Source organism: Rhinoderma darwinii, chromosome 2, assembly GCF_050947455.1.
Source record: "Rhinoderma darwinii isolate aRhiDar2 chromosome 2, aRhiDar2.hap1, whole genome shotgun sequence".
NCBI lineage: Eukaryota > Metazoa > Chordata > Amphibia > Anura > Rhinodermatidae > Rhinoderma > Rhinoderma darwinii.
Window position 1 is genome coordinate 231,122,642 of NC_134688.1, and position 21,451 is coordinate 231,144,092.

At 40.3% G+C, this 21,451-nt stretch overlaps 1 protein-coding gene across 1 annotated transcript in view; it reads left to right on the plus strand.

Moving 5' to 3' along the window:
• The window catches only part of GUSB (glucuronidase beta), a 39,755-nt gene that overhangs the window by 7,480 nt on the left and 10,824 nt on the right, over positions 1–21,451 (plus strand). The window contains exons 4-11 of the mRNA XM_075852917.1: positions 2,149–2,291; positions 8,275–8,462; positions 9,047–9,199; positions 9,686–9,864; positions 11,059–11,205; positions 12,122–12,206; positions 16,569–16,745; positions 20,913–21,048. Of these exons, the coding sequence (XP_075709032.1) occupies positions 2,149–2,291; positions 8,275–8,462; positions 9,047–9,199; positions 9,686–9,864; positions 11,059–11,205; positions 12,122–12,206; positions 16,569–16,745; positions 20,913–21,048 (1,208 nt within the window). The remainder of the gene's footprint in view (positions 1–2,148; positions 2,292–8,274; positions 8,463–9,046; positions 9,200–9,685; positions 9,865–11,058; positions 11,206–12,121; positions 12,207–16,568; positions 16,746–20,912; positions 21,049–21,451) is intronic.

Sequence of the window (21,451 nt, forward strand, 5' to 3'; positions counted from 1 at the left end):
TATGCAGAAATGTAGAGTAGAGGAAATATTACACATAAGTTGCTAACTTGTTTATTGTTCTATAGACCAAGCTACTAGTTCGTTAGGAGCATCACCAGTAACTGAATGCGCAATTCCCAAGCCCGTAAAACACCTTTTGGGTATTTTTTTTTTTCCCTGTCTGATATAGCAAAATTCTGTTATCCTGGAATCCACAAGAATGCCAGTGCACTGACACCATGGGCTCTGATACTTGGAGAGAAGACCACACTATGTTGGTCAAAGTGCTCATGGCATGGGCTCAGGAGCGGACCTGCACTCCACTTTAACAGCAGCATGTGTCACCTGCAACATACAGCTGAAACATCCGGGATGGAACAAGCCCTGTTCAGCCGTCTAACCCCTTAGATGCCACGTTAAATGGCTCCCTTTGTCAGCCCATCACAAAGACCCCCATCTACCATGGACCGAGGCGTAGCTAGGTTCTTCAGCACCCGGGGCAAAGATTCAGTTTGGCGCCCCCCCCAACCTCTTTCCCGACATCCCCTTCCCCCTCGCCATGTTTGTTTTTTCTACAAATCAATGACGTGTCATTTCTTTTCCACATTTATTTTTATGTAACTCGAGCATAAAAACATTTGTACATTTTACAAGCAATATAGTTCTATACACAACACCAGAACCAAGCTCAGTACATATATACAGCACCAGAACAAAGCCCAGTACATAAATACAACACCAGCACAAATACAGCTCAATTTAGTGCAACCCCTGCCGTATAGCTGTGTACGGCGTAAAACTACAGCTCCCAGCATGGGCCGAACAATGGTAAGGATAAGCTGGGAGATGCTGTTTCACAAAAAATAAATCCTATCATAATCATACCACCCATCATCTCGCTGCAGATCATACAGTGACTACAATACTGATTAGACGCAGAATAAACATTTACATTAAGTGACTCACCGGTGACGTCTCAGATTCTAGTTCTTTTTTCCATCCGATCCAGACCTCTATGATGACTTCTCCCGGTCACCGCCCATTTCTGCAGTTTGCCGCTCAGATGTCTTCAGCTTTTCACTTTTTCAACATGTCTACACCTATAAACAAAGATAAAGTTCTCATTATACCACAAACTATGCGCCTAAATATAATAGCGCCATATACTGTACCTCTAATTATAATGGCAGCATACACTGTGTCCCCCACACACACTGTGACCCCTGTAGATAGTGCCTGCCATAGAGCCCCCTGTAGATAGTGCCCCATATAGCCCACCCCAGTATATATTGTCCCACAAATAGCTCCCCCCTATAGTGCTCCACAGCTAGCCCACCCCTGTATATAGCTCTCCTGTAGATATAGCCCACCCCTGTATATAGTGCTCCACTGATAGCCCACCCCTTTTTTTTCCGTGGAACTACTGTCCCGTACTGAAAACATGATTACAGTACGGGACAGTTGTCCCGCAGCGAGGCAGGGACTGCTAGCGCCGTACATAACTATGATGCTAGGAGCCCGGCTCCCTGCCGTGTGTTCGGTCCGGGACTTGCGGCCGAAATACGTTCCGTCCTTTACGGACCGAACATGCTCGTGTGAATCCAGCCTAACTCATTCATCAGTCCACCTCTCCGTACGGACTGATGTAATCTGCTGTCTTCATATACAGCATCTGAGTGTGGAGAAGGGGGGCTTCCAAGTGTTCATGGAGAGCAGATCACATAGGCTATCAGCATCAGAGTGTAGATAGGGTGGAGAGCAGAGGTGGACTAACACAGGCTATCAGTGTAGAGAGAAAGCTGTGCTGATACAGGAATGCTAGTGAAGGAAGCAGCATCCTGGACAAACAGACCTCACATCCAGCATGTATTATTGGGAGATCATGTCTACAGGAAGAAAGTTTAAAACTAGAGCAGCTTTTAAACTGAATATCAGGGGGTCTGAAAATGTATGAAGGAATGAAGATTTTAGCCTGAAATAGTTATATTATTATTGATAATGATTTTAGGTCTATGGCTAGCCTTATTTTCTATTTTAATTGATGATAAATGTTGTAACAGATCTTTATTCGTTATATTAAATATTTTATTTGCACAGGAAATATTTACTCATTATAAATTTAAGGTGTAAAATACATAACTCATACCATGGTATTGTTTTTCTAAATAGATATCCCAAAGGATATTTTGTCCAAAATACAGATTTTGATTTCTTTAATTATGCTGGTATACATCGCCCTGTGGTTTTTTATACAACGCCCTCGGTTTACATTGATGACATCACAATTCTCACTGACATCAGTGAAAACACAGGTGAGTAAGGGTATTTATGTCAACTAGTTGCATGGCCTAAAAATGTCACATTAGTGCTTAACTGGGTAGACGCTTCTCTAATTTCAAATGTAATTCAACATATATTCTAAAATAACTTTTATTTGGTCACAAATCCGCTTAGACGATTGTTCAGAAGAGGAGAAGGGGCTAGAGAATGACCAGCAGTCTGTCGTTTTTGTCTCTGAACGGGATTCTGCAGTCTGCTATGTACACATGCAGGCTGCAGAAGCCGAACAGAGTAAAATGTATATGATCAACCAATTGCTAAAGTGTGTTTCAGCCAAGGTAACAGCCAATGCAATAAAAAAAAAATAAATGGGCCACAAAGGTGTCCATATCCTTCAAACTGGCCTGCGCCCTCGATGATGTAAAATAAAGTTTTAATGTTAAGCATATTTTTTAATAACCTTTTGGTGGCTTTTTTTTCTACGTTACTTTCTATAATAATAATAAAAAAAAAAAATCCATACATTTAGTGTTTTACACTGGCCAATGAGCCCTCACAATAGTCTGCCACGTCCTGTTCTGTGTAGATCCACTTCTCAGCAGTCCCCTCACCTTCTCTGGGGCAGATAACACAAGATTACACCATTGACCATAAATGATGGACAAAACTCACCTTCTATCCCTTCCTGCACAATAAGTTCTGCACAAGTCAAAGAATACCAACAAAACTCTCCCATGGAAGTCAATAGGTTGTTTTCTAGCTGAGGATTCCAATTGGCTGCTTTAAATGAAATCTCTGAACTAATGTTCACAGCTCAGAGTAGCAGCGCAGGCAAGATGGCTGCCCCCGAAATCATGTACCGAAAATAGAATTGGAAAAAAATCAACAGATTAGAAAAACTGATTATTTAAGCATCTAGATTTAATTAGTAAAAAAATAGTGTGTTAAATCGTGGCAGTGGCATATAGTGCAAAGTTTCCCTATATTACTGCTTTTCTAGACATCCAAGTCCTGCGCAAGCACATATTAACGTATTATACAAAGCTTTCATCTGCTGACGCAGGTCCTTGATGTCCAGGAAACGAGGGCAGGCACCGTGTATTTCAATGTCTCATCACATGCCCCTGCATTTGCAGCATTTTCTAGTCTGAAGTGGCGTGTGGTCGTGAGACGAGGCTTTGCTAATAAGGGGGCATGGCTTGACAGTCAGAGAATGGAGCAGAACTCCTAATTTTTATTTAAAATACTTTAATACTCAAATCTTATTACAAAAAGGTTTGTTTCCTGAATAAATATCACATTTGAATTTCTTTATAAAGTTAGATTTTTTAGTCTCTGCTACCAGCACACACACAATAGGATCCAAATCTAACTTTCTACCAAAGCAATTTCTGTTTTCAAGTATTCCATTCCAATACCGGTACAATTTTGGACGTCTCCACATTAAATGTATGAGATCCCCTTTAATTTCTCTGCATTTCATACAAGTATCTGTTGATCTAAAGATCAGATCCCCAATCTACAGTCAAATGCACGTGATGCATCCAAGGATTCTATCGCTCTATCCCAATCCTACTTCGTGGTCCCCGGGATATTCAAAAAGTGTCTGACTATTATATTCTGTTTACCATCCAGACATAAACCCTGAGGGTATGTTCACACGAGGGCATTACGTCCGTAATTGACGGACATATTTTGGCCGCAAGTACCGGACCGAACACACTGCAGGGAGCCGGGCTCCTAGCATCATACTTATGTACGACGCTAGGAGTCCCTGCCTCACTGCAGGGCAACTGTCCCGTACTGTAATCATGTTTTCAGTACGAGACAGTTGTCCTGCAGCGAGGCAGGGACTCCTAGCGTCGTACATAAGTATGATGCTAGGAGCCCGGCTCCCTGCACTGTGGTCGGTCCGGTACTTGCGGCCGAAATACGTCCGTCAATTACGGACGTAATTAGTGTGTGTGCACATACCCTGACTGATCAAGGCCCACCAATTCCTGTATCCCCTCAGATAGCCTGTTAGCCATTATTTCAGCATAAATATTGATATCATCGTTCAGTAGAGATGTGGGCCGGCACGACTGGATCTTTTTTCAGTTATAAAATAAGTAATATCGGTATCCTATAAAGAAGCAGGTAATTCACCCGTTCTTAATGATTCATTAGATACTTGTAATAAATAAGACGTAGCAAAGACCCATATCTCCAGTAACCTGCCGTCTGTACCCCTCGTTGCTGTTCTTACTACGCTTTGTAATTCCTCAAGGTTAAAAGCTGCCACCACACTAATCTATCCTGAAATAGAGCGGGGAGATTAATTTTCTTCAAATAAAATCCACAAATTCATGGATTTTTTTTTTTTTTCTCCTCTACTGTACAATTTTTTATTTTTTTTTATAATACTCAAAATAACTTTTTAGCTCTTTAGTAGCTTCGATTTTATTCCCATTGGGGTTCATAATATGTGTAATTGTCTTGGAAATGTTTTTCTTAGTAACATTATTAGCAAACCATCTGTCCATCTTTCCCTCTGCTACCAGATCGTTGTTAGAAGAACTGAATTAAATGTTCCACGCTTTTTCGGTTAGAAAATGTTTGTTTCCTGTTCTATCACATTTTTTGTTCTCATCGGAAAGCCTTTTTATATATTCCTTCTCTTAGGCCCTATTCACAAAATGCCTAAAAAAGCTATCTAGGGGAAAAGAAGCGACATGCCCTATCTTGAGGTGTCCCCCCCCCCCCCCCCCCCTCAAAAACCCCATTGAAATCAATGGGAGATGGAAAAAAAATGCTGTGAGTGGCCGCAGCGTTTGACGCAGTTTATGGCAAAATCCCCGAGCGGTTTTTCCCTTTGCCTGTTGAAGAAAGTAGCAAAAACCCCTGTGGTGCAAAACCACTTCAAAAAAACCGGAGCCAATTTTTCCAGGCAGTTTTCTGCCTGCATAAAACTCAGTGTGAACAGGGCCTTAATCTGCAAATTATTCTCCCCCATTTTTCATAATTTTCTTCCCTTCTTTATTTTCCTACTAATATCATTGTTTAAGAGCTCTCTCAAGAATGACTTCCCAATCTGGATGAGCCCAAATTTATTTAAATTTTATTTTCTCCACTCCCCCAGAATACTCTGTGTATGTACTGCATTTGGCCAATATGGATTTAATCTAGGTGGTCTAACCTCCCCTTTTGTCCATTCCTCCTATTTCAATCCAGACAAGAACGTGATAAAAAAAAAATCCCTGATTCCAAAGTACATGTTCCTAATCTACCGAAGTGCCTTGTAATTACTTAACACCAGATCAATTCTAGATTTAGACGGATGTGTCTTATTGTAACATGAAATCAAGCTTAGTTTATTCCTTCTTTCTCCACATAGCCACCCATTTGAATTCTTTGAATAATTTTTCAAAAACTGTGAGGCCTCCCTCTTGAGTTCCCTCATAGTGAAGTCTATCTTACACTCTATCTATAATCATGTTAGCGTTGCCCTTTAGAAAGAAAAGGGTAACTTTTATTTTCCTATTAAAAATTTATGAAAACTAAACCATATATAGAATTTTGCAGGAGTTGCTAAATACACTGATGCAATAATACATTTAAAGTGATTAATAAGTATGAAAATCAAACTATTTTATAGATATCTAGTAAATTAGTGTTGTTGTTCACTAAAATAGCAACACCGCCTGCATATGAAGAAAAAAACTAATACAAATTGTTTCCCTATCCATTTTACTTGAATTTTGCTTTTCTAGATTGAAATGGGTCTCCTGTAGATACACAATACTTGGCTCTTTTCTTTTAATAGTATCCATAACGGCTATTTTCTTTAACCCCAGCCCTCTTATGTTCCAAGATAAAATTTAAACATTTCCCATCTACCAAAAAAAGAGAAAATGACATCCCAGCAGGAGCCCTCCCTCCCACTCTACCCCTTACTCTGCATTCTGACTTCCAAAAATTGTACAACCTCATTGATCCCCTTGTTATGACCCTCCTCCCCATCGTGACCACTTTTTTTTTTTTTTTTTTTCTTTTCTGCAAAGGGAACTACTAATTACTTTTTTGAGCCCTTCTACCTCCATCCAGTTACAAATATCATCTTCTGTTTTTTTTCTAAAGAATAAACGTTTTACTTTTCATACATCTTGGCTGGGTATAGCGAGTTTAATGGTGTCCTCTTAATACTTTTATCATTGCGATCTCCTCTTCTTCTATGTTTCTTTAGAGAAGTCCGGATATATAGAAATGTTATTATGGTCATATTGCGACAGTTCCAGGTTCCTTGCTTTCTTCAGAACAATCTCTTCATCGTGAGACATTCCGCCATGATCGGCCTCGGTGTTACTCCTATGCTTTTTATATTTTATTGGCACACTCTGTTTCCATGACTCTTTCCCAAATGTTTCTAAGATCCAGTTGTAAACAAATTCGTTTGTACAGGGGCCCTCCCTATTTTCTGGGAGTCCCAGAAATTTGAGGTCCTTTCTCCTAGCCTGATCTTCCATTATTTCCATTTTATTCTACTTAATATTTATTTGTCCATATCATTGACATGCTTTTCACACTGACCATGTGATGTCTCAAGTTTAAGGTCACTCTCCAGAGTGCGCTTGCATATTTTTTCCATGTCCATCCTCCTTATAGAGACGCACTCTTTTAAGCCCTCCGAACTGTTCTTTAGAGTGTGAATACAAACATTTACAGCAGTAAGGCGTTCTATAAGAGACTCTTACATAGATGCTGAAGTATGCAGACAAAACTGTTACTGAGTCTTTTACCTGTGTAACAATACTACCGCTGGTACTTAGGTCCAGTTGCTTCCCATTATGCTTAGGGAATACATTTACATCCAATAATACCTAATCTTTTTTTTTTTTTTTTTTCCCTGCTTTTCGTCCATCTTGTGGGAGTGACTTTCTGGCATATTTCCCTAGTTTTTGCGTGGACTTTTTAGTTATATCCTCCATTTTATCACTAGCGGTCATCTTGGATGTAATCTCGTTATTGCAACAAGCCATTTCTTGACAGTGAATGGGACAATGCTGCAATGCCTTGCGTAGCCGCTACCCAAATAACGACATGTACAAGTTCAAACAGAAATTAAACAATGAAGAGGCTGCAGCGCTGAGGATAGGCCACCAATTACAAAATCCCACATAACTCCTTTAACACTGGTGGGATCAAAAGGTGTTTCGTCAAACATCTCCTTTTTGCAGTGAGGGTAATGATACCCAGAGACTAGGTAAGGGCATATGCATGGACCCTGTATGACGGCACAAGGTGTCCTTTTGGGTCTGTATTATTTATTCATAGGCGCTCTGTTTGAGACCATCTGGTGTCTCCGTGTGGCACTGTATTTTCCCTTAGGCTATGGTCAAATGATGGATTTTTTTCCTGATTTGCCAGAGAATCCGCTGCAGAAGTCTCCGGTTGACCCTTTAAAAAAACAAAACTTTAAAAAGCTATGGATCCGCACGCAGATTAGCCCCTTTCAATGGGGCTAATCTGAGTGTGGCTACCCGACGCGGTTTTCACACGGAAACCGCATCAGGAACTGACATGTCACTTCCTTTTTTTTCCAAATATAAATGGGGCTTTTTGTAAGCGGTTTTCACGCTTATTTTGGCCTGGAATACGTACCGAAATACACCTGAAAATTCACTGTGAGAACATGTCCTTAGAAGCAACTCTTCTATAAGAGAATAGCTCATAATTATTATCCCATTAAACAATGATATATGAATATTTTCCCCACAATTCCGTCAGAAAAACCCTCTGTGTGGCTCTATAGTAGGCTATAGGTGCTATGTTACGGATCCATAATGTGGCCATAAGCATCATCTGTGAAAACATCTGACCAGTTTCCTCCCTCTAGCATCCTCTTGCACGAATATAGGGGGGGAAAAAAATATGTACGTTGTATATTAAAAAATATTTTTTTTTTTAAAAAAACAAAAACCTCCAGTACACAAATGTGCATTGTTTTTTTTTTTTGTTTTTTTTCCCTTCTGCCAGGAATAATAATCTATGAAGTATCTGTGGTTGGTTCAGAATACTACTCTGTAGTTGTTAGCTTACGTTGTCAAGATGGTCAAGAGGTAGCCACTGCACTTGGGGCTGTAGGACAGCTGAAAGTGGCCAATGCAAAACTTTGGTGGCCTTATTTAATGAATGAAAACCCCGGGTATCTATATTCCTTTGAGGTAAGGCAGACCACTACAATCATTTTAACCAGCAATATTCTCCTGCTTACATTTACCTTAGCTATAGTCCATGATCGGGAATGTCTAGAACTAACTGATATTTAGAGCTTCATATAGTTGGTTACAGAGAAATCTTTCAGGATTACAATACGCTTGTACAGTGAATACATTATATAAACAATGTGCAGATTTACTATTCAACATGCTGTGCACCGCATTTATTAACTGTTTTTGACGCACTTGGCAAGGGGGACGTGGCATTTTGGAAAGTGGATGTAGCCTAGCAGGAAGGGGGCATGGTTTAAATACGACACACTGCGCCAAAATGCACCACTTAGACAAGGCAGTCAAAAAATGTGCTATATGTATGTTTACACTGTTTAAAACTTAGACCGTATTAGTAAATCTGCTCCCACTGAACAGAATAGATGTTTAAAATGTGGACTAAAGCGACAAGAAAATTCCTTTCGGGTGTGTCGATGTTCAACCCAATAGTGTAAGTTGCAGAGGTTGTCTTATTTCTGTCTTTTGAATGATGACGCACTGAATCAGATTATATCTACGAGTTTGTTGTTATCCTTCAGGTGAAAATCAGGGCTGATACAAACAATGGTGAATGTGAGGATGTCTACACTTTACCGGTTGGAATAAGAACAGTCCATGTGTCAAGTCAACAGTTCCTTATCAATGGGAAACCGTTCTACTTCCATGGAGTCAACAAACATGAGGACTATGATGTAAGTATTAGAAGTCAGTGACTATGATCAATAAACCTTGCTATTTCATATTAGGAAGACTACTCTTTTACTTGGAATGGTTTCCATAGTTACATTGGAGGATTCAATTGCAAGATATCCTTAATTAAAGTGATACATGAGCAAATTTGGCCAAGCCCTACTATTACTCGTCCAAAGTGGCTCACCAGTGCAACGTAGTCCTACGACCATTGACCGAATATGTAACCAGATATTAGCTCACCAAAACACGTGAAGCCCAAGCACCGATCAGACTTTATTCCATTCAATTTATTTGTATTTTGCTTCTGTTTAATGGGGCATTAGTCATACTATTTGCTTGGCGTCAATATGGATTAAAATGTGGACATCGTGAGTTTACCACTCCTAGTAATTGTATGTGGGTGTGAGCTACAGACTTATTGTAATTCATAACCAAGGATCTAGACTGCTTATATAATAATGTATTCATCATTTGCATTTTTACAGATTAGAGGAAAAGGTCTAGACTGGGCTACAATCCTAAAGGACTTTAATTTGTTAAAGTGGCTTGGTGCAAACTCATTTCGCACTAGCCATTACCCATATGCTGAAGAGATCATGGACCTGTGCGATAAATATGGTATTGTGGTCATCGATGAATGTCCAGGTGTAGGCATAAGACAGCCGTAAGGAAACCTCCTTAAGACCTTGGTTTATCTGCTGTTTTTCTGTATCTATACAGATCTCCTCTGACGTTGTCCCTGTCACACAGATATTGAGATGGCAGCAGCTGTAAAAATTCTACTGCAAAATCAGGCCTTGATTAGAGACATCTGTATTCTTGACTACTGGACATTGTTAAAGGGTTTGTCCAATTAATTTAAGAAATTAATCTGCAGGGTATGTTTTTTTTTTTTTTGTTTTTTTTGTTGTTTAAAAACAAAACAAAAAAAAATATGTACTCGTTAAGTGCCTTGTCACTCCAGCACCTTTTCTCCAGTGGTCCCTGCCGGTCTTTTTTTTAAACTTTTTTATTTTTTCTTCAGCGACATGCCGAATAGCCACGTGACCGCTGCAGCCAGACACTGGCCTCAGCACTCAGTGCCATACGTGAACATCATCGCTGAGGCTAGTGATTGGCTGGAGCTGTCACGTGGATGTACTGCACGTCATCGCTGAAGGAAAATAAAGTCCGTCAGGGACCACTGGAGCATCAGTGCTGGAGTGGCTGGAGATTAAACCGGTAAGAATAGTGTGTTTTTTTTATTTTTTTTAGAGCAGCCAGATTAATTTCCTAAAGTCTCGGACGACCCATTTGAGGTTGTGACCAAATCGGAAGTCTTAGTCCTGTTAAGGCCTTTTTAAAATCGTTTTTAACACTACACATTTGGATTCTGGAAATTCCAGACTATAAAGGAATTCCTGTTTAAATTTGTTTGGGGTTATCTGATGCCAGTCCACTAGGATTTCCTGGCCAGTGGGTAGAAGGCTGGAGTAAATTTACTGTATAGTTGTCAATACACAATTCTAAGATTAGTGACGATTTCTTAATACATGTGACATATGAAAGCATTGAGAAACTACTACTTTCCACCTTTTGGAATTTGTCACTTCTTTTTATTGCCTGCAAATAAAGTCACAGTTACCATCATGCGAGCGCTGGTGTTCCCAGTAAATAGGAGCTCAAATCTTTGGAAGCATTTAAAAAGTGCAAAATGCTAAAAGGTTGTTGTCGGTAGTTTGTACTAATATACCCGTATACTTTTATATCTAATGTATAACGGAAAATTAATATTTTATCTATCTGGAATATTTTTTATTTATTTGTGCTTTTTTTTTTTTTTTTTTTTCTCTTTTCTTTTGTGTGTGTTCCCTGATAGCGAGAGTTTCGGAAAAAAGTCTCTGCAACATCACTTAGTGGTCATGGAGGAACTGGTGCGAAGAGATAAAAACCGACCATCAGTGGTGATGTGGTCGGTTGCCAATGAACCAGCCTCACAGCTGCCGTCTGCGGGATATTATTTTAAGTAAGTGGGAAACCTGGCTGCTATTAAGTTCCATAAAACCTATTTCTAAGAAGTAAACATTGGTGCAAAGGGGCAATATTATGTCTTTTGAAACAGATTTCGGCTAAAATATTTCCATATGTGGAAAATCAAGGAAACTAATTGCTTCTGCCAATACTATGGACTACCGATTTTTCAAAGATTTTTCTAGTGTTGTGCTGCGCCATCTCCCTCATCCCCTTTTTATGATTTCACAAATCTTCTGGTCTACAGTGGTAGGGAGTGTGCGTCTTAATAAATTTACAAAACCTCATCCTTCGCCAGTGCGAGACAGCTAATGCCAGTTACCTCCCCTTGACTGGGTTGACACATCAAATGGCCAAAATACGGTCTGATTACCAGCTGAGCTGCGTGGGTAAGGCCTCATTCACACACACCTGTATTTTGCATCAGTATTGTGTGTATTTTCTGTGTATAATACAGAGCCAATGTTACTCTAAGGGATGATTCACATGGATTATAAAATGTGTAAATTTAAAAAAGCCGTATACGCCACTTTGATCTGTTCTGTGGATGGAAAACATCAATTGAAGCACTTGGAGAGTGTTTAAATACAGATAGTCGTATGTCATCCATATTGCATCTGTATTTCAAAGGGGCTGTTTCATGTATTTGTTTCGTCCCTAGAAGACCGCTCATTACAGAACCGTGATTCCGATGATCGAATAAATTAACCAATTGCGGATCTATATTATGGATGTCTATAAATACGCTTGTGTAAAACTGGCTCATCTGAATTAATGTGAAACATTTAATGTAACTGCAATTATTTCACAAATATACAAGAAACAGTTCTAAGGTGAAGCTGCATTTTAAAACTGAGCTGAAGTAACCATGCGAATATATGGCTGAATATTATTTTTTTCCCCTTCCACAGGACGGTCATTGCTCACACTAAACAACTGGACAGCACTAGACCAGTGACTTATGTTAGCAATGCAAACTTTGAGAAAGACCAAGGTGTAAGTTGAGTTTGTTCCTTTTTACCCCATGACATTGCACAGTGCTGATGAAATGAGAATAAATGTGAAGTCTATAACAGCCATAGAGATCAATTTCCAACTGTGGGTAGTCTGGGATGTCATTATTTCATTCTTTGTATCTTTAGATGTGCTTCTAAAGCAGGTAGACATAATCTTGTTAATCTGAGAGTGATTGCATCTATTTGGTCGCCCCATTAACATGCCCTGCAGGAAAAGCACATCAATGCCATTAGTGGTGGGGGATCGACTAAAATATCTGGCGTTACTTCTTACAGGGGGGGATAAGAGAAAGAATACAACACATTGTAATGTGAGGCCAGGGACGTGGCGGTGTAATAAACAGTCTTTTTACTGACGTTTTAGCAGAAAACCGTTCTTTACTAGGCTGGTAGTACACAGCTTGGCCACAAGAGGGTGCTAACTTCTTAGCAGAGAGGCACAATGCTTCGGTAAGTTTAGAAAATGGCAATGGTGGCTCACCCACTACTCTTGGCTTTTGGACGGAGCTTCAACTCCTCCCTGATTCAGGGGTATGTCCAGGCCCCTTTCTCCCTGGCCTTCAGCACTCTTTATCTTTTAGGCCTCTAGCCCATTTAGCAAATCATGATCACAGGGAGGCCCCTAGCAACTTCTGCCCACCTTTCTCAGAAACGCAATCACTGGGAGACCCCTGTAAAATTTCACCTGGCTTTCACACAATATACTGGGAGGTCTTCTCTCCTTCCCCCCCACCGATGGCCTCTTTCCCCTGGCGCACGCCAGCACCAACTGCATTCCAGCTGCTTCAGGGCCGAAGCCCGCACACTGATTCCTCAGGTCGGACCAGTGGCCTTTTATAACTCAGGCGCCCCCTATTCCCCCCCAGTGTGAGCCATGCAGAGTATCCACACTGTGCATCCTCACCACTGTTATGGAGCAGAGAAATCCGCTCAAAGATTGCATCCGGCTTGTTTCTCCTGGTGCCTGCAGTAGACAGAGTAAGCCACCGTTGCCTGAATAGTATCAAGTAGCTGTAAGCTTTTCTTGAGGACCTAGCAAGCCCACAACATGTGACCACAGGTCATTAATACTTCGTGGCCAAATTAAATTATCATTTGATAATGTGCTAAGTGGCAGCATATCCAGTGAAATCAAAAGCTATGTAAACCTTTGAAAGGGATTATCCTTAATAAAAAGGTCTATCAGTGTCATTGGTGCAAATTTCTAATTAGTTTTTATTAAAAACGATTGTACTTTTTGAGATACAGCTGCTTTGTTTTCTCTCTACGAAGCTGCTGTATCGTTGGCGAAGACTTGAATCCGTCAGTCCCGCAGACCTGACGTGTTCAGGGTTAGTGGGTCTAGCGCGTCTCTGACACGCAGGATCCACCTGTAATCTATCACATCTAAGTTATGAACTTAATTTGTTGTATAACAGGTGGATCCTGCGTGACCTGCTTTCACTGAACCAGTCAGTCCTGCAGACCTGACGGGAACAGGATTTAGCGAACGATGCAGCTGCTTTGTATAGAGAATAGAGCAGCTGTATCCCAAAAAGTTAAAATAATTTTTTATAAAAACTAATTATAAAGTTGCATCAATCCCACTGATTTTGCCTTTTTATAAAAATAAAAAAAATCCCTTTCAAAGGTGTACATAGCCTTTAAGCAATATCACAGCATTTATAATGAATAACGAGCATTTCACACTGAAATAAGGAAAACATAACCGCAGCATTCACTATAGTCCTCTTATATCTGAACCTAAGGGCAGATACAGACGGACGTTGCGTTTTTGCGCGCGCAAACAACGTAGCGTTTTGCGCGCGCAAAAACCATTTGACAGCTGCGTGTGTCATCCGTGTATGATGCGCGGCTGCGTGATTTTCGCGCAGCCGCCATCATAGAGATAAGGCTAGTCGACGCCCGTCACTGTCCAAGGTGCTGAAAGAGCTAACTGATCGGCAGTAACTCTTTCAGCACCCTCGACAGTGAATGCGAACACAATATACAGCAACCTGTTAAAAAAAAAGAAGTTCGTACTTACCGAGAACTTCCCGGCTGTTGCCTTGGTGACGCGTCCTTGGTGACGCGCCTCTCTTGACATCGGGCCCCACCTCCCTGGATGACGCGGCAGTCAATGTGACCGCTGCAGCCTGTGCTTGGCCTGTGATTGGCTGGAGCTGTCACTTGGACTGAATTGTCATCCCGGGAGGTCAGACTGGAGGAAGAAGCCGGGAGTTATCGGTAAGTCAGAACTTCGTTTTTTTTTTCACAGGTTCATGTTTATTGGGATCGGTAGTCACTGTCCATGGTGCTGAAACAGTTTAACTCTTTCAGCACCCTGGACAGTGACTATCTCCGGACGTCCCATACCGGAAATTTTTTTGCCGGGTTCGGCCAAAACGAGTTCGGCCGAACCCGGTGAAGTTCGGTTCGATTGTCCGGGTTCGCTCATCTCAAAGACACTCCATTTGGATGTTTGGAAACAGAAAAGCACGTGGTGCTTTTCTGGTTACATTCATCCTTTTGACAGCTGGTGCGCTGTTTCAGTCGGTTCGCACAGAAGTGCTTCCGTGTGACCTGCGTGGTTTTCACGCACCCATTGACTTCAATGGGTGCGTGATGCGCGAAATACGCTGAGATATTGAACCTGTCACGCTTTTTGCGCAGCTGACAAACGCTGCGCAAAAAGCACGGACTGTCTGTACTGCCCCATAGACTTGTATTGGTCTGTGCGTGGCGCGTGAAAACCACGCGGCCCGCACGGACCGAATCCACGCTCGTGTGAATCCCCCCTAAAAGAGAGAAACTGTTGAACATCACCATACATTTAAAGCAACAGTAGCACTGTCACTGGGGGGGGGGGGGGCTTCCACACCTTGCAATATCCGTTCCATAAGCAGAATATAATCCGTGTTTGTTTGTTTTTTGCCAATGGACAGTACAGACTGTTGTGATGTAGGGATGTCACAATACCAGAATTTGGACTTCAATACCAATACTTCGTGTAGTATTGCGATTTCGATACCAAAACGATACTTTGCCAACAGTAATAAAAAAAATAAAAAAAGTTCTTCCATTTTCTGATGGGAGGCGCGAGATGTGATGATGAATTTAACCTCCATGTGCCTCACATTAATGGTAATTAACCCCATCATGTTTCTCAGTCATAATGGGTTAATATGTAAGGTACATGATGGGGTTAATTACTATTAATGTGAGGCGCATGGAGGTTAAATTCATCATCGCACCTCGTGCCTTACATTAGTAAGTGAAGTTTTTTTTTTACAGCGTGCTCATCATAAATGACGCAAAAAAATTGTTGTGCAGGTTATTACGGCCGCACCAATACCAAACATGTTTTATGTATTGAGATTTATTTTAAATGTTTATTGTAAAAAAAAGGTGTATGTGTATTTTTTTAAATGTAATATTACTTTGTTTTTACTTTAATTTAAACTTTAATGTACTGGCGTATGTCCGATATATGCCAGTACATTAGCCTGTGTACTGATCGTACACAGGCAGTTGTTAGGACATACCTAAGTATGCCCTAACAGGAGATATGGTAGGACAGCCCTGGAGTCCTTCAATGGACCCTGGGCTGTCTGCCCATATATGGTATGTCCCTCAATCGCGTGACAGGAATTCCCCGTGACGCGATCCAGGGGCATCTCCCCTTCTCATTTTCCCCTGAATGCTGCAGTCACCTTTGATCGCAGCAGTCAGGGGAATAGCGGCAGAGATTTGCAGTGTGCCCGCCATGTTCTGTCTTCTTTGCCGGCAATCATTAATGCAGCGCTGGTCGCATCACATCATCCTGACGGCGCGCACTTGTCATGACTGTATCACACAGCTGCAGCCCCGCTCTCATACATTCATGTGTTAATATACTGAGCTGTGCGGCCGCACAGTTAAGCATTGAAATACATGAAACAACGGTATCGAACCATTTGGGGATGCACAGTATCGAAGTTTCGATGCATCGTACATCCCTATTGCGATGACAACCATTTTAGCACGTTAATATAGCAGCTACCTATAAGAATACGTTTCCAGTAGGTTAGAAAATTATTCTGTGGTCAGTCATTTGACCGATGTCAAAGAATATTCTGTTTTGTACATTATAGATAGTAAATACCTAAAATGTATCTGCTATTGTTTAAAGGAAAACATTTTATGATCATTCCAAGCATGCAAAGATATTCAATCCTCCTGTAAAGTTTCCCACTGTTGATAAAGCTGTAGAGGATATTTGAATGAATCATATTTTATCATAATGGTGATCTGAGATGCCAGAATATCTGAATGTGATGTTTCCAATATCTACCTGCTGTATAACTGCAATGTGTATTTCTAGGCCCCATATGTGGATGTGATTTGTGTCAATAGCTACTTCTCCTGGTACCATGACCCCGGTCACCTGGAAGTAATTCAACTTCAGCTAAATAACCAGTTTGACAATTGGTATGACAAATATCAGAAACCAATCATACAGAGTGAATATGGAGCAGATACAATACCAGGCTTCCACAATGTAAGTACATTGAGGATTCACAATTCAATGGTTGTATTCTAGGTAATTGTTGACAACATGCATGGCCCTTTGATGTGTAAATGTAGCAGGCAACATTCATACTGATGTTTTCTGTATTTTGCTTATATATATATATATATATATATATATATATATATATATATACAGTCCAAAAGCAAATGGACACAGCACTCCAACATACCATAGATTAGGCCATGTGCTCATTTCCAGGGGATGAATCCGTTCCCAAATTTCAATATACAATAACCATAGAACAAAGTAACGGCACCAGGACTTCAAGCTAGGTGAATAAATCCACCCTGTTTCATCTATCTTTAAGTCCTGGTGCCGTTACTTTGTTCTGCTGCCCACCTACCCAATGTCTACTTGCCACCTGAAGTGCACAAAAGACTTCTTTCTTTGCCAGCAACTATTGTGAATTATGACACGTTCCAACAATAGTTGGGAGCAACAAAGGCTTCACTTGTACCTGGTACTTGGACTATAAGATGCAAGCATTTATTAACATTCTCTCATCCTATGCTTTTTAATTAGCAGTTATCACATTCATTTGCTCCTTAACTGAGAGAAGTATTTATATATTTATCCAAAAGTTTAGTTTTAAAAACAGGGGTTGACTGACACATTTTTATTACCCTTTCAACTGGTACATCTCACAGTATCTCTATGGGGCTTGCACAGTTAACAGGTGAGCATGTCAGTTGTTTATTTCTGCAATTGCTAATGCAGTATTAAAAAAATATATATATATAGAAATAAATAATGGTTGGGGTATAAATGTTAAACTGGAGGTTTAATTTAAAAATAAATTTACAGTTTATATATAACTTGCTTAACCCCCTCCTGCACTACTCCCTATTACAGCGTAGGAATGGCACGGGCTCCAAAGCGGTGCTGTGACCTATAGGTGATACCCTGCTGCAATGGCTGGCATCGGAGAGAACGCTGATCCCAGCTATTTACTCCTTAGATGTTGCAGTCAATAGCTATTGACTGCAACATCTAAGTGGTTTTTAGAGTCAGGGAGCTCCTTCTGTTAGCCCATCGGCGCCCCATCGTGGTGCGGGAATGGGTTAAGCAAGTTTAATATACTTAGGCTGCGGTCCTAACAGGCTCCCGTGTCTACTATGATCGTTAGCCTGAGGCCGGGTGTAATAAGCTGCCTTTCAGTAAAACACTGGCAATAATACACTGCAATACAGGAGCATTGTAGTGTATTATGTAAGCGATCAGGGTATCAAATGGTCAAGTAGCATAGTTGCACGAAAAAATATAATTAAAAAAAGTTGAAATTAAAAAAACATTTTTTCCCTTAAATTATTTGAAAAAAACCATACATAATTGGTATTGCCGCAACCATAATGACCCATACCATTACATTATCACGTTATTTATCCCACACTGTGAACGCCGTTTAAAAAAAATAAAATAAAAAAATTCCAGAATTGCTGCCACCCAAAAAAAGTTTCAAAATGCAATAAAAATCATATGAACGCTAGAATGGAACCGATGGAAACTACAACTCATCCCACAAAAAACAAGCCCTCATAAAGCTTTGTCGATGGAAAAAGAAATGTGCTCGGAATGCGAAAAAGTGTTTTTATTGTACCAAAGTAGTAAAGCAAAAACCACTATACAACTTCCCCCCCCCCCCCCCCCCCAAAAATTTTTTATAAAAGGTATTCAATGTCGACCGGAAAATAAAAAAAGTTGGCTTTCTGGATGCGGAGATGAAAGACTTCCAAAAATAGCGGTTTCCTTTAAAGCAGGTTCACTGTAAAAATGTCTCTACATGCAGAATGTATAGTTAATCTACCTGGTGCCCAACTTTTCATTGTTGCTGCTGCGGTTCATTCCATTCCCAGTGCAATCTTCATGCGGCGACAAAATTGAAAAAGGGAGCAACAGGAATGTAAACAATACATTCTGCATGTGTAGCAACGTTTTTACTGTAAACTGGAGGATAATTTTAAAGCTCAAACTAAACTGTGTCCTAAAGGGTTAAAAGATTCAGTAACTTTCCAAACATATCCAGGCCTGTTCATGTCACCGTTGCCCTTTCGTTGAGGGATTCCGTCGGGTTAACCCCTCAACGGAAAGGCAACGGAAACCTCAGCTTCCGTTTCCCTCACCATTGATATCAATGGTGACGGAAACCTTGCCAAAGCCTTCCGTTTGTCATTGTTGTGACAGGGTTCCGTTGTTTTGACTGATTCGGCGCAGTTGACGGCGCTATTGATTCAGTCAAATACGCCTTATGAACAGACCCTGTGTGTGCAGGCACATCCCTAACAGGTTAGCTAATCTCCCATAAAGCAACGCACTCTGCAGCTCTGGATTCTTAAAGGTTCGTTTCTCCTACATTCGATTGCCTTGTATTAAAATTACACTTCCCAGAATGCAAATCACAAGACCAAAACTCTGCCCAAAGCCTGAAGAATTGTGTATTCAGCGTTGGACTATAATGCAGGCTGTGACTGAGGATCAATACAAGATAAGTAATGTGTGTACAAAGTTACGCAACTTCTTATGTAGATTAACTCTGTATGTAAACTGTAAAACGGTGTGCAAAGGTGGACCTTCACGCTTCAATGTGATAACTGAACTCCTCATAAAAATGTTCTGCCAAGTCATGTTCGCTTTAAACCGTTTTTCCACCTTGGGGCATTTGTGGTCCTGGTCATTTAACCCTTGTGATGTTGCAAACTACAGCGATCAGGCATCAACAAGGGGTGGGCTCACATTACATCATGATCGCCAGCCCTGGCGATCGCTGAAGCTGGCAGTTTCGAGGGACTGCCCTTGGCTTCACAAAAGGCTACCAGGGCTGTCTGAGAAAATCCCTATCAGGAGCTGTTAACAGTTACCTGTGCACTTTACACATTGTTTTTTATATTTTAAAGTAAAAGTATTCTAATGGGATGTAAAATTAAAATAAATAAAGTTGAATAAAATAAAAGATACATGGGAAAAAAAAAAAGAATAAACACAACAATTTTTTTATAAAGTTTTTATTAAAGAAGTCCTAAAATATAAAAGCAAATACATACAGTATGTTAATCTGTACAACAAAAGTAATTTAGTGTGTTCAGAGAACGGTATGGCTCTCCGAATGCAGTGAGGCAAAAAATGGAAATATCTGCTGCATCCTGAAGGCCAAAAATACCTGGGACTTGACTTAAAGAAAATAGACTATTTTTTTTGTGACTAGCGCAAATGTACTTGAACTTAGAAAATGGGTTATATAGCAGTCACGTGTAATCTTTTGTGTATTCCACAACTAGGTCTATTTAATCCACATAATTGTCCAAATAAAGTAGATTTGCAATACGTATTCCAAGGGACAAATGTGACGCCTACCTGGGACTGGTGTACTTTATACTTCATAATATACAAACTGGTTGTGTAGACCGCATCTGCAATATGACCGGCAAGTGTCAGTCATGTGATGGCGTTATTCTATCAATCACGCTGCATAGACTGAGCGCACCTAGTGAGAGTCGTAACTTTCCTGCTTCTACATTGTTTGCTTTTGTAACCATGCAATGTCTATTCTATCACCGAGGCTATATGTGTTTCCTAACGTCTCTAGAGAAACTTTAGTAAATAAAATGGGATTGTTCCCTGTAAGATATGGGAAGATAAAAACTACATTTAGTGCTATAAAATGTACTCAATCTCTGGTGTACCATAGAAAAATAGTTCCAGATTCCATTTTCATCCATATTGCTTGATGATCCAGAAATCTGTCCGCTCTTAGAAGGAACAACCAGGATTAGAGATAAATTGTGGCGGACCTTTTGACAGGATAAGACTCTCACCGTATCATGCTGGATTATAAATTTTTCATGTAAAGAATGTAAAGTTAACATAAAAAATATCTTTATGTACTTCTTGTACACTTTACTAAACATATTTATTAAAATTAGAAATAGATTTGATAGTGTTAAATTGTGTAACTGATCTTAGAAAAAGGTCATTTTCACTCCCAAATATTATTTACTGGGGGTTGGGTATAACAACAAATTAAAGATGCAATGGTGTTTTATAATACAGCCATTTTAAAATCCAAAACTGGAATTTGACTGGATGCTGTAGGTCTTATTGCAGTATTTAATACATGACCGCACTGTGTTTGGATTTCAGGACCCCCCATTAATGTTCACAGAGGAATATCAAGCAATCGTATTAAAACATTATCACTCTGTATTGGATGAAAAGAGGAAGACAAGCGTCATCGGTGAACTCATTTGGAACTTTGCAGACTTCATGACCGCGCAAAGTAAGTACACCTATATGCACTGTGGCCCTCCTAATTATTTAGTTCACGCGTTTCAACCACACCCATTGTAAACAGGTGCACAAAATCAAGCGCACAGTCATGCAATAGACAAACGTTGGTAGTAGTATAGGTCGTACTGAAAAACAGTGACTTTAAACGTGGCGCTATCCTGGGATGCCACCTTTTGCTACAAGTCTGTTTATGACATTTCTGATCAGCTAGTTCTTCACCGGTCAATTATAAGCGCTATTTTGGAGAAGTGGAAGCGTCAAGGAGTAATAACCTCTGAGCCAACTAGCAGTAGGAGAGCCGTAGCGCATGGATCATACAAATCACCTATTTGTTGTATCACTCCACGGCAGAGTTCCAAATTGACTCTGGAAGTGACTTCAACACTAGAACT